This window comes from Sceloporus undulatus, chromosome 5, assembly GCF_019175285.1.
Source record: "Sceloporus undulatus isolate JIND9_A2432 ecotype Alabama chromosome 5, SceUnd_v1.1, whole genome shotgun sequence".
Classification (NCBI taxonomy): Eukaryota; Metazoa; Chordata; class Lepidosauria; order Squamata; family Phrynosomatidae; genus Sceloporus; species Sceloporus undulatus.
Window position 1 is genome coordinate 14,629,650 of NC_056526.1, and position 16,294 is coordinate 14,645,943.

Genomic DNA, 16,294 nt, shown 5'->3' on the forward strand with positions numbered 1-16,294 from the left:
TGCCAATGACACTAACCAGAGTGCCCTTTATAGTCATCATGGCTAATAGACACTGACAGCTTTAATCTCCATGAATTGATATAAAACCCCAAAGTTTTAAAGTCATCACCACATCTGCAAACACAGTTCAGTAAGAATAGATTGCCTATGACCATGTATTTACTTAAAGGGCTAATGAAAGTCCAACTTTGATAAATGGATAGAGGAGAGAATCAAATGCTGCAAGAGACAATGAATAATGTTTCCCATACCATGTTCTCATGCATTATTGCATCTCATTAAATTTGGTTCAACTTGTACACAGAAAATATTATATGATGAGTAGGAACAGAAGTAGAAGTGAACATAGGAAGAAAGAATATCAACAATCTAAGATGTGAGAACAACACCATACTACTAGCAGAAGACATCACCGAGCTGGAACAGCTACTAAGAAAGAGCAAGGAATAAAGTGCAAAGGCTTGCTGCTGAACATAAAGAAAACAAAAATGATGGCCACGGAGGATCTACACAAATTCAATCTAGACAATAAAGAAACTGAAACAGTAAAATAGTTCATGTACCTTGGATCAAACATTGATCAGAATGGGGACTGGAGTCTAGAAACCAGATGAAGACTAGGAATGGGGAGGGCAGCTATGGAAGAAGTAGAAAAGAGCCTAAAGTGTAAAGATATACAACTGAGCACAAAAGTTACAATTGTACAAGTCATGTATTCCCTATTGCCATGCATGGATGTGAGAGCTGGACAGTTAATAAAGCAGATAAGAAGGAAATCAATTCATTTGAGTGTTGAGGATACTATGGAGAGACAAAAAGACAAACAAATGAGTCCCAGAACACATCAAGCTGCAAATTTCCCTGGATGCCAAGATGTACTTTGGCCACATCATGAAAAGCCACAACATACTAGAAAAGACAATAATGCTAGGGAAGGCAGAATGCAGTAGAAAGTGATGAAGAGCATGTGCTAGATGTAATGACTCTATTAAGGAGGTCACAGGTATGAATTTACAGGACTTAAGCAGAGCAGTGGAGGATAGGGCTTCTTGGAGATGTCTCATCAATAGGGTTGAGATGAGTCAGGATTAACTTGAAGGTGGTAAACAACAAATCTGCTTTGCTTGTTCTCTGCGCAAACATAATGGGACAAAATAAACCTATACCTAAAATTCTTATCCACCAATGTTTATGTGAAAATTGCTTGCTTTGTGTTAGCACACAGGATAGCATAACATAAACCCCAAAAGAAAAGAGAATATGAAATAAGAATAAGACCAATTTGGGCACATGATCCTGTGAGGTAATCTCAATTTTAAAAAGCTTGTGTGCCACTTTTAACAGTCAAGTTCATGTAAAGTTTTTAGTAGAAATGCAAATGATAGGTGAAATGTGTAAATAAAGCAATTTTTGCTGGATTTACAAACTATGCAACTGTCTTCTAAAATGTGTATACTGTATATGTATGTGTGCAGACTGGCTCCTGAAGGTCAGGCAATCAAGAAACCTTCCTTCCAGTTTTTGTTATGAGATCATACTGCAATGCAATTTAAAAATGCAAACTAACTTATATAAGGGCAGTTTTCACTACATGAAATATTTGACAGAAGTCAGATAATACTTCGTCAACTGCATGGTCAAGTGACAGTATTTGAATGGCCAATGTTAATATGAATAGCTATAGAATCCTGTAATTATTGAGCAAAATAATAACTTACTGTTCATTCACAACAAAAATGCAGTTGTCCTGTGATGGCTGCCCAGTAACTGGATGCTTGCAAGTCACTTTTCGTTCATTATGACTGTGAGGAAATAGAGGGGAAAAACATAAGCCCACAAGTTCTTTTCTATACATAACTACAAGGTGCAGGAGGCAACAAGAAGCCAAATTAATCACAGTTTTAATTAGTGCCTACGTGCAGCTTCTCACAGGATACAGTAACACCAACTAATGATTCTTAAAGCAGGATATTTTAAACTCCAGTGTTGAGCAATCCTTTAAAGCTTAGCATAAAACATTTGTACTGAACAATCATTCTATCCACACTAAGCCTGGTTATCCTGCTAGAATGTTTTTTAAAAGCAGCAGGCAAATGTATTAGGTCAAGGCTGAGTATAGACATCAGTGTGAGGCACTGGCTATCAACACAAATTTTGACTAGTGGTAATCTAGGCAACATGTAAAGGAAGAAAGAAAAACATATAAGTGATATGACAACTCAGTACACATACCTGGTCTGTCATGGAATCTATTAACTTCTTTGTGAATACATTCTTTACATAGGCCTGTTACAGACTGCCAAAATAAAGCTGCTTCGGGTCTCTTTGGAGGTATGCTGTTTAAATGATGCATGCATCCTAAGAATCCGGAAGCTGCCCCAAAGCTGCACTCCAGTGCTTAGGAATACTGTAGAGTGTGGCTTTGGTGCAACCTCCGGTCTCTTAGGACCCATGCATCATTTAAATAGCATACCTTCAAAGAGACCTGAAGCAGCTTTATTTTGGCAGTCTGTAACAGGCCATAGATTTGATAAATCACTTCTTATATACATATGTACTAGGAGTATACACAAGAAAGTGCATGTGTGTGTTTTCAAAGGAGAAACTTCCAGTAATGTAAAAGTCATGAAGTTGTTCTTGTACAGTTGTTAAGAAAGTGCATCAACTGGATGACCTGATTCAAGCCTAGGTTTAGCAAAGACAGAGGCCAATTTCCCCCTTTTAAAATATTAATAAAATCTCATTTTAAAAATGCTTAAAACAAAGCTGCCTTTTATTTCAGATGATAAACACACATCACAAAAACTCAACCTAACAGTAAAAATTTGCTTAAGTTCTGTACTGTTGAACATGATGCTTTAAAAGAGTGTTACCAACTTTTCTTCCATATTGTTCAGCAATATACAGTAGTGGCAAAAATGAAATCCTGCATTTGATATGCTGCTCACCCCAAAAGTCTTAACTTCAGCAAGATAATCCTAACAATTCCACGGTTAGTACTTTTGTTAAAACTCTTAGATCTTAATCACTTTGCAATTTCACACAGCCATGCTCTAATCGTAAGTCCCCTTCCACACAAAAAACTACAGTACAAAATTAAAAGCTTTGTTTCTCAGCAAGAAGCATGATAAATACACCCACACTAACTGAAGACAGATGAAGATTCTGAGACCTCTCTCTTATCAAGCAAAGCAACATTTTGTGATTTTAAAGGACTTGCTTCTACCTACTGTGATACACAAAAAATTGAAATGAACAAGCCCTAAAATATTAAACTTGTCTAAACAAGGATAATTGTAATTGTTTATCCAGGAAATAAAGGAGAGATTAATGTCTATTACAGTTTCTTTCAGTAAACTGCTTCTATATCCTGGGTGAATTCATTTTGTCTAAATCCAAGAGACAAAATACAATCCACTGTTGGATTAAAATAACCAGCTAACACCAGGGGTATATGTCTTACTTTCTCACTGATGATACAAGTTAGTTGAGCTGGATATTGGAGTTGTTAAGGGAGGGGTGGGTAAACGGAAGCTCTGGGACAAAATGAAGCCCCCATCTCCAGCCCTGACTGCTTTTGAAGGCCTTGATCAGTTCAGATTCCTTGGATCACTCTTTTTCTGCCTAACCCCAAAAGTTGAACTGCCTATCATGAAAACCCCACTGAGATATAATTCACCTTTTAAATAGGTTCACATCCCCACTCCCAAACTGTTCAACATTAAAAAGTATGATCTTGCTAGAAAATTGGATTTCTTGCAATTTCTGTTTTTGTTTTGTCATTCTGAGAGTCTATATGGCATTCAAGAGGGCCCATGACAGAAAATTAGCCCTTAGTCCTACCACAGGTTCCCATTTCTGTACAAGAGAATACAAATGCTTTTTGAACATATGTTTCATATATTGACTTTTATTTTTATTAATTTCAGAATGCTAAAATCTTATTCCTTGAGAATCCCAGTGTGCCGCCAAGAAATAAGAAAGTATATTATTTCTGTACATCACTGCCTTCTTTTTTCAAGGATACTTTCTGCCTTTTTTTCTAATGGAACTTCATTTCCGATGACTTCACTTTCTTGGATGTAATCTCTTAAAGGCCATGTGTCAGCAGTATTCCAGCAATCAATGGAACCACCCCTTTTCTTTTTGTGTCTCTTCTTCTTGTGTCCCCTCTCTTTTGAGAATCTCCCCTCTCTCTTTCGGGCCAAGTAAATTCCCTTCTCAGGTGAACCTGAGTAATGTGGAGTGTGTTTTTGTTTGTCTTCCCCAATTGTTCATGAAAGACTATTTCTAATTTTCTCTCTGGCAGAGGTGTCAGATGTTGCTATGCAGATTTGTAATAGCACCACTGCAAAATGTAGAAATGTGCCAGTAGAAGTACAAAAGGCTATATATTTGGCCTGAATTTTGGCATTTTTAAATTAAAACAACTATACTTTCTAAATGTTTCCTTTGTAACAAGAGACACACTCCTATGCTTTTCTATCATGCCCCCTCCCCCGCCATTTCTGACAGCTTTGCATACAGATGAAATGGCGGCAGGGAAGGGGCATGATAAGAAAAAGCATCTGTAACAGGAGAACAATGTATATAACTCCTGTAAGAAAACTGTTGGTATGAGATTGTGAATTTATGATTAGAGAAAATAGTTTGCTTGTTTGGTTACATCTGACAGTACCATTTGAAAAGGGAGGAATGTAGGGTAGAATGGAACAGAAGACAACAAAAACTGATTGATTGCTTAGTTGCTATGGACATTTTCAAGACGAGAAATATAAATGTTTAATATACAGTCGGCCTTTCTTATACATGGATTTTTAATACACGGATCCAAGTATCCATGGTTTGAAAATGTAAAAAAAATATATAAATTTCAAAAATCAAACCTTGATTTTGCATTTTTTAAAAGGGACATCATTTTACTATGTCACTATATTTAATGGGACTTGAGCTTACACAGATTGTGTTATCCATGGGGATCTTGGAACCAAACCCCAGTGTATAACAAAGGTCCACTGTACAGTGTGCCCTTGCCATACATGGGGATCTGTTCTGGACTCTCCCTCCCCGCATAAGGCAAATTTCACGTATGTTGGAGTTTCAATTGCAGCACGCTCCCACCATTATACATTTATGATCATTACAGAAGTCTGAGTATATAATGCCCACATTCCTTCCTCATAATGGAAGAAAACTATTTGTTTGTAGTTAGAATAGTTTGTACACTAGCAAAATCAATATTAACAAATATTAACACCTTGTACCAATGATCCACAAATAATGTCACTGTATGGCTACAAAGGGAAGATTTTCACTAATTAAAATCACCATTCCTTTTTACATTTTAATACATTTAGGTTCCACTTGCACAATGACATAGAACTGTAATTCCCTATTTTGTTATGCTGTTAGGCTAGCCTGGCAGTTGTTAAACTGTAGACTGCAGACCCCTGGGCACCACAATGCTCTCAAAGGAGATCCATGAAGGAAAGAAAAGAAGACTCCCTAGATTCTAGGTAACTACATTCTGAACAGATAGCAAGAGCCTAAGCACACTCCCAGCTCTGCTGTGTGGTGTCAATGACAGGGTATGCCAGTTTGCATACCAAGTGACTGGATGAGGGTGTAGCAGAGTGACAGGTGAAGTCCATGATGATAAGCCTGCACTGGCAATTAGGCCAGGTGGTTATGATAGTCACTTAGCAGAGTATAACTGCTTTGGGAATCTGCTTGGATTTTTGAGAGTGTATTGCTCTCCATGCTGGCCAGGAGCCTGTTGTTTTCCATGTTGCTGGGAAGTATGTTTTTTTCTCCTTGCTAGGGAGTTGTAGTACTGCTAGCATGCAGGAAGTTATGCTATGCTGATTTATTTTTGCAGTGTGTATTTGTACTTAGCCACATTGCTATATTTTTTGCTTTGTTTATTTTGTTCTACACTCTGCTGAGAAAAGCTCTATTTTTGTTGACATTCTGCTATGACTCTGCTGTGATCTTTTTCAACACACCCCAACAGTCAATGGCCCTGGCTCCCTATCTTGGTTGCTGGGAAGCAAACCAATTAACAAAGATGCCAGGAGCCTGCTCCCCCCCCCCCACCCCCCAGCACTCTCACAGCTCCTCTCTGCTAGTGTTCTAGTCTCAGGATGCATGCAACATTTAAACAGCATACCTCCAAAGATACCCGAAGCAGTTTTATTTTGGTCTGTCTGTATGGAGCCTATATCACACTGACTCACCTTCTCATTAATTAACTAATTACAATTAACAAGTAATATTAGGCTGTGGTTTGGCACTCAGAAATTGTTATTGTTATTGTTACTGGAATTATTCCAATAAAAATATAATAGGAGTGTGCACTTACTTATTTCTCTCTACTGTCTAAATCTGAAGACCCTTAATTAACAACTTTACAGAAATATTTGATCCACTTTAGGCTCTTAAAACGTGAGTTAGGTCTTTGTGGTCCACAGCAACAAACAATATTTTTTTTTAAAAAGGGAGGGGGGTTGGTAAAGAAAAGGTTAAGAATCACTGGTCTAGGCAGTTGTCTCTGAAGCTTGCTAGGGAAAAAAATTGGGAAACTTTCTCAAGCAGTTTGTTTATTTGCTGAACTGCTGTCTGATTCTATGCTCTACTGCAGAGCACATAATTTTAGTACATTCTCTTGCAGGTTAATTAAATATACCTGCTTGGAATTTTAACTCACTTTTGATTGTCTTCTCTCAAGTAGTAAGCATTGATTTTTTGATATTCTTTTAATTAATAGCTGCCAGTATGTTACCTAGGAAGACATCTATTCTCTGGAATAAATAGTTCATCAACTAACACTATCAGATCTCTTACACTAGATTTTATTTTTAAAATACAGAGTTAGATAAAAACAGAAATGTACTTTAATATCTTGTGTTACCAGCATTCCTTTCTTTGCTCTGTGGCGACTCTACTGATCAGACATCTCCAAGACATTCTATTCTCCACTGCTTTCCTTAATTCCTGCAAACCCATACCTGGGACCTGCTTAAGAGTGTCCATCCATCTAACATGCAGCCTTCCTCTCTTTCTATTTCCTTTCACCTTTCCTGGCATTATTGTTTTTTCCAATGAGTCCTCCCTTCTCATGATGTGTCCAAAGTATGACAACCTCAGTTTTGTCATCTTGGCTTCCAGGGAGATTTCTGGCTTGATCTATTCTAGGACCTATTTGTTTGTCCTTCTGGCTGTCCACAGGATCCTCAACACCTTCTCCAGCACCATGTCTCAAATGAATTGATTTTCTTCCTATCTTCTTTCTTACCTGTCTAGCTCTCACATCTATACATGGTAACAGGAAATACGATGGCTTGTATGATTCTAATTTTTGTGCTCAATTGTATATCTTTGCATTTGGGGATCTTTTCTTACTTCTTTCATAGCTGTCCTTCCCATTCTTAACCTTCTTCTGATTTCGTGGCTGCAGTCCCTGTTCCTATCAATGTTTGATACAAGGTATGAGAATTCTTTTACTATTTCTATTTCCTCATTGTTTAGGTTGAACTTGTGAAGGTCCTCGGTGGTCATTATTTTTGTTTTCTTTACGTTCAACAGTAGGCCTGCCTTTGCACTTTCTCCCTTGATCTTCCTTAGTAGATGTTCCAGGTCTGTGAGGTTTTCTGCTAGTACTATGGTGTCATCTGCATACCTTCGGTTGATATTCCTTCTTCCTGTTTTCACTGCTTCTTCTGTGTCCAGGCCTGCTTTACTTATAATATGTTCTGCATATAAGTTGAACAGATAGGGCAAAAGGATACAGCCTTGTCTTACCCCTTTGCCCACTGGGAACCATTCTGTTTCTCTGTCTTCTGTTCTGACAGTAGCCTCTATCCTGAGTATTGTACTACATATGAGTATATCACAGTATCAACTTTTTAAAAATAAAAGGTGAGCCGAAATTCCTTTAGGTTTTTCATTGGTATGCAAGGCTATTCCTCTTTTCAAAACCATATGTAACCCATATACACATTCCCATCACACACACACACAAATGGACAAGAAACCTTCAAAAGTGGGCACAGCTGGCTGAGACACATTTTCACCAGAAACTGAGACAGCACACATTCTAAATCCTCTTACTTGTAGGCTCTTAGTTACAAAGCTGCAGACTCAATATTACATTTCAGCACAAGGCACTGGAGTCCAAAGTCTTTCTAGCTGCATCTTGGTAAAAGTGACTGGGTACACTTAACAGAAACATCTGACTTTAATTTTTTAGATCTGTGATCAGACATAACTGTGTTCTTACAACTCCTGACAAGAAAGTTTTGTCTATGCTGGACATTCTCCTCTCATCTGACAGTTGCTTGTGAAACAGAGGAGAGGACCTAATATGCGGAGTTAAGCTACTTGGAAGCTGAACCTGAAAATCTGTGTGCAGGCCTTCTGGATCAAACCAAAGGTCCACTTTATTCAGGACCTTACAAGTGCTATTCAGAGGCAGACTACCTCCGAAAAATGGAAGCTCATAATAGTTAACAGTTACTGATATACTTACTAGATTGTTCTAGAACATTTCAAATCCAAATTCGCTAGAGGCTATAATCTCATCCTGTTCTGCAGATAATTATGGGTATTAAGTAGTATTTTCTTATGCCTATGCTGTATCAACTGCCCTCAACAATGGTTTCCGTTACTGAGAACATTGATAAATGCAAGGTACTACACAAAGGCAGGCAAAAAATGAAATGAACAGACTGACAACTGTACAGGTTATTGACAACAGCACAGATGAAATGGATCTAGGAGTCTTATTAGACTGCAAGCTGAACATCAGTGATGTAGCAGCTAAAAAACATCAATGTGATCCTAGGCTTCATCAATAGGAGTAGTGTCTAGATCAGGGGAAGTAGTAGGGTCATTCTATTCTGCTTTGGTCAGACCTCATATGAAATATTCTGTCCAGTTCTGGGCACTCTGGTTCAGTAGGGATAGGAGAAGCTCAGACTCATAGTTTAAGGGCAACAGTCATCTGCAAAGTAGAGGGTTGACTGCAGTTATGGCTGTAGCAAAGGGGCCAAGTTTTCCTGGTTATATTTATACTTTGAAACTAGCCTCAAGCCTAGACTTTCTCCATAATGCCTCTTCCTCATTGTTTTCAGCCTTCCACTTGTCCAGGGTCTACGTGTTATATTCACAATACTACCTTTTCTGGAGCTTCGTAAATCATTGCAGCCTATGCAGCCCATGCTGACCTCCAGCAATTTGTTATCAAAATATAGCTGGTTTATGAGGATATCAGGGCACTTACAACGTCTGTTGGGGATGTGATGATTGTGTATTTCTGCATGGCATGAAGTTGGGCTGGACGGCCCTTGCAGTCACTTCACTGTTTATGATTCCATGATTCTTTGAGAAACAAACTTCTTCCTATCTTCATAGCCCTGTCTCATCAAAGTAGGTAATGTGTTCTATTTTACAGGGCAGAATGGTCTGTTTGAGGGGCTATCCAGTTTAAGTACAGTTTAAAGATGAGGAATTACAGGAAGTGAAAGCAGGGCCTTGAGATTGCCCATCTAAAGTTAGCATCTGAAAGTAGGCTGAACAGGCACACCAGTCACCCAGTTTCTATCTTCCCTGTGCTGTGAAACTTCTGAATTATGGAAATTATTTGTGAAATTTAATCTTTGCATATAAATAATGTTCTCATTTTACAAGTGCATTTTCTCTTTTCCAGTGATGCATACATTAACATCACCTTATGCATACACTGGCATTATCTGTACAGCCCTTTATTTATTTATTTATTTATTTATTGTATGTATACCCTCCCCTTCAGCCCTGTTTCTTGATATATACAGTTATATAATGCTGGAAAAGAGAAAAAAGTATGCACAATGCCAGCATCTTCCATTTGCTTATCTCCTGTAAGCCTAATTTAAATTTTAATGAATCCTACACTACCAAGTTTAATTCATTAAACAGACAACATTCATTATTGAATTTTTAATTCATCTTAAAATTTTAACTTATATTATTTTTAAATTACCTTAAATTAAAATATCTTAAAACATTTATTATTATTCCAAATAACACAAAAGCATTTGCTTTACTGCTTTAACAGTAATTTAATATATGGTGAAACGGGTAGACCTTTAATTTTTGCAAATGCATGAGGAAACATGAGCCCTAAAATTACAGGGAGAACACAATCAAGCCTGTCCAACTAAACTTCAAAATAAGGAATTTTCCATTCCTAAAGAGCAAAAAGTCAGCAATATTTTTGTTATCTTTGTGCTACGATTTATTTACTTTTCAGTGAGGAAAATATAATACATTAAAGTTAGTAAAATATTGCATGACTGTGGAGGAAAATGTATTAAAAGTATAATCCTATTTGGAACTAGAAAGGATGTGGTCTGTGGCTATACATGCTCCTGCCATTTTCCAAAAAATGTCATTCTAAATTGCATGCATAAGCCCTTTTGTACATCCAAACATATAAACTTTCCCCTCAATTAATCTGTTTAAGAGAACTGTTTGAAAGCTTTGTACAGAAAAGATTTTCCTGGAACCCAGATGACTATACAGCTTCACGATCAGAATACTTAACTAGAAAGGGAACAAAAGAATATTATAGTGAACACCAAGTAATTGAATTCTCACACAAAGGTATTCATTTTAACTGTTAAACATCAGGTTTGAAATCCGCATTAATCATCTCTCCTGCTCCCACACAATTTGATATGCAATCATGATCACACTTTTTTAGTTTGCTGGAAAGATCTGAGGATAATCTAAGGGGGTGGGAGTTTGCCACTAGATCTAGATTGGGCGTGTTTTGTCACACAAGGAATCAGTTTGCCTAATGTTAACTCCTGAAGTTAAGAAAGACATTTGGGGCAGCCTAATCTTTAGAAAAATAAGTGTTGGCACATCAGGAAGTAGAATTAAATGCCCAGGTGTCAACACTTTTTTTTCCTGATGTGTAATGTGTCACCCAGGTTTCTCATATTTCAAAAAGTACCATGAAAGTACACTGTGGCCCGTTACAAACGGGCGTAAAATACATCCTGGGGACGTACTAGGGTTAGGGAAAGTGCATGCCTTACGCACACACCTAACCCTAGTACATCCCCAGGATGTACAAAATCGCGGCGCCCTATACACATAGGGGCTGCCATTACGACATCACGAATGTGCCGCCTCTAAATGCATAGAGCGCCCTTTCAGCGGAGCTAGAAGGAGCTCCAAAACGGAGCTCCTTCCACGATTTGTGTAGCCAGCGCAGCCTTTAGACGGCTGCACCAGCGACGCAAGGGAGAAAGGGGCCGAGTGGCCCCTTTCTCCTCCTCCCCGCTGCCGTCGAGTGTCCTTGGGGCATGAAGCCTCAAGGACACCCCTTTCCAGGCCGCGAGGAAGCGGCCTTTGGCCGCTTCCCTGCATCGTGGAAAGCAGTGGATTGGGGCCTCAGAGGCTGCCGTTCTGGCAGCTGAGGCCCCAATCTGGCAGGGAAAGGAGCGCCTACAGGCCACCCCAAAGGGGCGGTCGGTAACGCGCCTATGTATATCTTAAGCCCTCCATCCTGAGTCAGCACATGCATAAATTAAAGCAATGTGTGTGGGGAGTGAGTTAGAAAAGAAGGAGAGGGACATGCAGTAACAAGGAAATCTCTCCAGTTCAGGTAGGCCACATACAAACAGAACACCAACAATCAGCTGTTCAAAGGCTGCATATACATTTTTAGCACTGTCTCTTTCCCAAATACAGAGTTTTTGAACATTGGGAACAATCCAACTGGATGCTTCCATTGACATAAACTCCTTCTGCCAGTTGAAGGACCCAATTCATTCCAATCCATTGGGCTTTCATGGAGACAGCATCTTTTTTTTCTTTTCTTTTCCTACTTGCAGACCAAACAAAAAAACCCACCTTGGCTCTTCCTCTATTTGGAGACTGTAGAGGAAGGATCGCATAGGCCCGTTCCACACGGGCGTAAAGTGTGTCCTGGGGATGTACTAGGGTTAGGGAAAGTGCGTGCCTTACGTACGCACCTAACCCTAGTACGTCCCCAGGAAGTACAAAATGGGGGCGCCCTATACACATGGGCGCCACCATGACTACTTCACGACCGCGCCGCCTCCAAATGGGGCGGCGTGGAAGTGACGTAGTGGGGCCATGCGAGGGCGCTGGGGCGCCCTTTCCGCGGCCCCAGAAGGAGCTCCGTTTCGGAGCTCCTCCCACAATTTGTGTCGCTGGCACAGCCTCTACACAACTGCGCCAGCGGCACAAATGAGAAAGGGGCCGAACGGCCCCTTTCTCTGCGTCCCTGCCGCCGTTGGATGTCCTTGGGGCATGAAGCCCCAAGAACACCCCTTTCCAGGCCGCGGGGAAGTGGCCTTTTGCTGCTTCCCCACAGCCTGGAAAGCGGCGGATCGGGGCCTCAGAGGCTGCCGTTGTGGCAGTTGAGGCCCTGATCTAGCGGGGAAAGGGCCAGTTACAGGCCGCCCCAAACGGGCGGTCTGTAACGCACCATAGATTTCTTTCCTTCTTACTGGGCTTTTGCAGGTTGTCTCAAGAATCAGCAAAGGAGAAGTGTATGCATAATATATTTGGCTAGTAAGGAAACAAATCTGGCATTTATCCTGGATAAGCTATCCTGGCAGATAGCTCACAAGTTTAGCTGATTGCTGTGTGATTCATTTAACAGAGAGCACTTGCAATATCTGCTTGCATTACAACAGGCCATGAGACCTAAGATATTCTTCATGAACATACAAATGGTATTTCTTCTATTGGTACTTCTTCATATAGACTCAAAAATATTTTTTTGTAACACACATGTTAATCTATTAATCAAATTCAAAGTTACGCTTACTGGTCTCATAGTTGCAGAAAGGACATTATGATAGCAGTGAGAGTTTAAGTCATGTTAAGGTAACCAGTATCAGTAGCCTTAATTGCAAGGACTTCAGTCAATACAGAGGACTAAATACTATTCTTACTCCAATCCAAAGTAGACCCATTGACTCAACAATAACATGGTATGTCCACATTTATACTAGCAATACGATTCAGGCACAAAGACACCAGTTTTCTCTTCGGGATTTATCTGTATGTCTATGAGCAATATTATTCTATTACTGAACCTTCCAGAATATAAACTGAGAACTCCACACATTTTCATCTACAGTTATAATGAGATCTGCTACTTCTAAACTTTCACTGAAAGGCACATAATAAGGAAACCAGCATCACCAGCTTTCTAACTTCTGGGAGATTTCCTTGACAGGTGTGACATTTTTTATTTACATAACTGAGAATGCTGAAGAGAAAAAAATGATGACTCAAGAAAAGAAAAGAAAAGAAAAGAAAGACTATGACAGACCTAGCATATGCAGACAGATACTCAATGATGATTAATGGCTTGTCATTCCAATGGAGATACTTCAGATTTGCAGTTCCCCAAACAGTTTTTTTGGTAAACATTGAAAATCTCTGGTGATCATTTGGATCACAATTTTCTGAAGAGTCAAACAACAATTTTGTTCAATCCAAAAAAATAAAAATGCAATAAACCATACTAAATTGTATTAAAAGAAGCCAAATATTATAGCTCTCAACCCCATCTTTCCCCAATGGGCACAAATGAAATGTACTGGAATTATTCCCTAAATGCCCCACATTTTACAACTGCCACAGTTCTATATTTCATGCTCATACAACACGCATTTCAAAATCATAAATGCCCTGCTGCCAAGTAATTTAAACATGTGTAAAACATGGGTATACACATATAATCCTAGCTTGTTGTGGTCCCCTGTAGCATGTGTGTGTATAAAGAAACTCTTATTCCTCTACTACAGTTTAAAATGGCTCTTAAAAATCATGTTGGGGCATAGGATTAACTGTTGCTTCAATGTAGGACAACTTTTTAAACCTAAAAGATCCAGTTTCATGAAGAATATACTGTACAATCAAACCTTCCACGGGTTTAATGTTCACAGATTTAATTATTTGAGAGTTTCCATCAATAATTAAATGGGATGTATTTTCTTCTAGACTAGACCACTTCTGCCTTTACGACGAATGAGCAGAAGTACTTTTAAGGCCCTACTGTGGCACGTGTGCTCTTTTCTTTCAAAGGCAAAAAGGGGCAGCTGCTGTTCTTCCAAAGAGGCAGGAGAGCCCATCAGCCATCAATTTCTGCTCTTGGAAGAAGTGAGGAGAAATGCCTTTCCCTTGTCAGTACTCCTTCCAAAGGCAGAAGTGGGTGGCTAGTGGGTTCCCTGATCTCTAGGGAACACACCTTTCCTTTCTCCTCGCTTATTCTAAAGGCAAAAGGGCAGCTGATGTGCTCCCCAGAGGCAGAGCCTGCCAGCCACTGGTTTCTGCCTTTAGAAGGAGTGAGAAGCACTTTTCTGTTCTCCTTGCTTACTCCAAAGTTGGGGAAGGAGATGTGGGAGCCCACCAGCCATCACCTTCTGGAATGAAGAAGCACAACTTGAAGGTGCTTGTGCTCATTTGTTCCAAAGGGACTGGCTGGCCTTAAACATTAAGCATTAAGGTGTGTGTGTGGGGGGGGGGGGTTCATAGTTCTGCCAGTTCCTTCCTCTGAAATATAACCTACAACACCTGGTATTGATTGGCAGTCTCCCATCCAAGTACACCAGGGCTGAGCCTGCTTAGCTTTCCAGATCAGACAGGATCTAGTGCCAAGTTCTACATTACTCCGAACTTGAAAAATAAAATCAACTCTTTCCTCATTCTCAGGATGAAGGCTAGGGATAAAAATAGTTGAAATCATGTAAGAGAAAGCATCTGGCTCTTGCACAAATCACTCCACTCACCAAACGAAATCCTCCCACACTGGAAGGAGTATAGAGCAGCTTTTTAGTAATATTAACACTACTGAACAGTTCAATTTGGGAGAGTTAAAGGTATTTAAGTAGGTTGGCAAGAAGCTTAAATCCAAGCTTTATTACAGTAACTCATTTTAGACTATTTAAGGTGTGCACTGCAGTTCTAGACACACACAGATTTTTTTCTAAATATAAAATGTAGATAACAGTATATTTTAACTCAAAATCTCTTTGAGTGGAGTTTGCCAAATGCTTGAAAATTTCCTTGCAGACTCATTGTCCAGACTCATACTCTCTGCGTGAGCAGGATGTTAGTCACACAAAGTCACATTTTCTCAGCTTAACTAAAAATGTTGCAGTTTTATTCATTTACAAGATAGGAGTTAACATGTTTTTGATAAATAACTTTCAGGAAAAGCATACAGAGTACAGTACTAGCATTGTGGTGACGTCTGTTCTGCCTAGTTTAGCTGAAGGCCTTAGTTTTCACCTATGAAAACTGGGCCCCATATCAAAACTGCTGAAGCCTCATAATGCTTCAGAATCAAGCACACTTCCATTATCATCTATGGAACAAATGTGAACAAAAAAGTCACATCTGGTGACTGCCCTCCAACAGGTTCCATTAGAGACTTTTCCAGTCTTTTTTGGTAGGAAAAGCCCAGGGTTCGCATGGCTTGACGCTCAAGGCGACAACTGATTCCAGATGTTTTCCAAGTAAAGTACCCAAATGCTGTTCCTGATGAGGCAGCTGTACCCCATACAAAACAGAAGACATAATTAAAATTTAATGCTCTATGGTGTTCTCTACAGACAATCCAAGTGACTGAATGTGAAGAGTTAAGCATGACAGACATAAATTCCCAAAGCACAATTGTTTCTGCTTTTGTACTGACAACCCCAAATTAATTTTTGTTTTCTATAACATGCTACATAGTTGATTTACAACCAAGTGTGAATTTACTGTTCAAGTTTGTTTACAGACTGTCTGCTTACTGGCAGAAAAAAAGAACTGAGCTTCATTTGTTGGGGATAGATAGAAGCAGGAGTGAGTGAAGGCTACTAAGATAAGAGCACTATAACATAATTTGTTTAAAGGCCATAGCACAAGTGTAAATGATCACAACACAGGTTTAATGGGTTTATGTTAACAAAAGACAGAGAACATGTTCAGCTAAACCAGGCATTCTATCATACCTAAGTGGCCAGAATTGTTTTATAGCTTATGTAATATAAAGTACAGCACTGTAAGCTAATTTGGCTAATGCCCTACTACTAAAATAGTAACTGCTTAAATGGAAAAGTCTATATACATCATATTGGTTTTAGCAGAATTTATAACTAACTTCATGATGTCTGCTTACCATAATTCATAATCTTACATTCTATCTTGATTCAACTAGGACATCTGTACACTTAACAAAGATGATAGGATATGATACAGTATATCTCAACTGAGAGTG

The 16,294-nt window shown here is 39.3% G+C and overlaps 1 protein-coding gene across 16 annotated transcripts in view; it reads right to left on the minus strand.

Moving 5' to 3' along the window:
• PLEKHA5 (pleckstrin homology domain containing A5) overlaps positions 1-16,294 on the minus strand; it is a 216,570-nt gene that overhangs the window by 90,942 nt on the left and 109,334 nt on the right. For all 16 annotated transcript variants that reach the window (XM_042466696.1, XM_042466705.1, XM_042466699.1 and 13 more), the window contains one exon: positions 1,719-1,802. In XM_042466696.1, the coding sequence (XP_042322630.1) occupies positions 1,719-1,802 (84 nt within the window). The remainder of the gene's footprint in view (positions 1-1,718; positions 1,803-16,294) is intronic.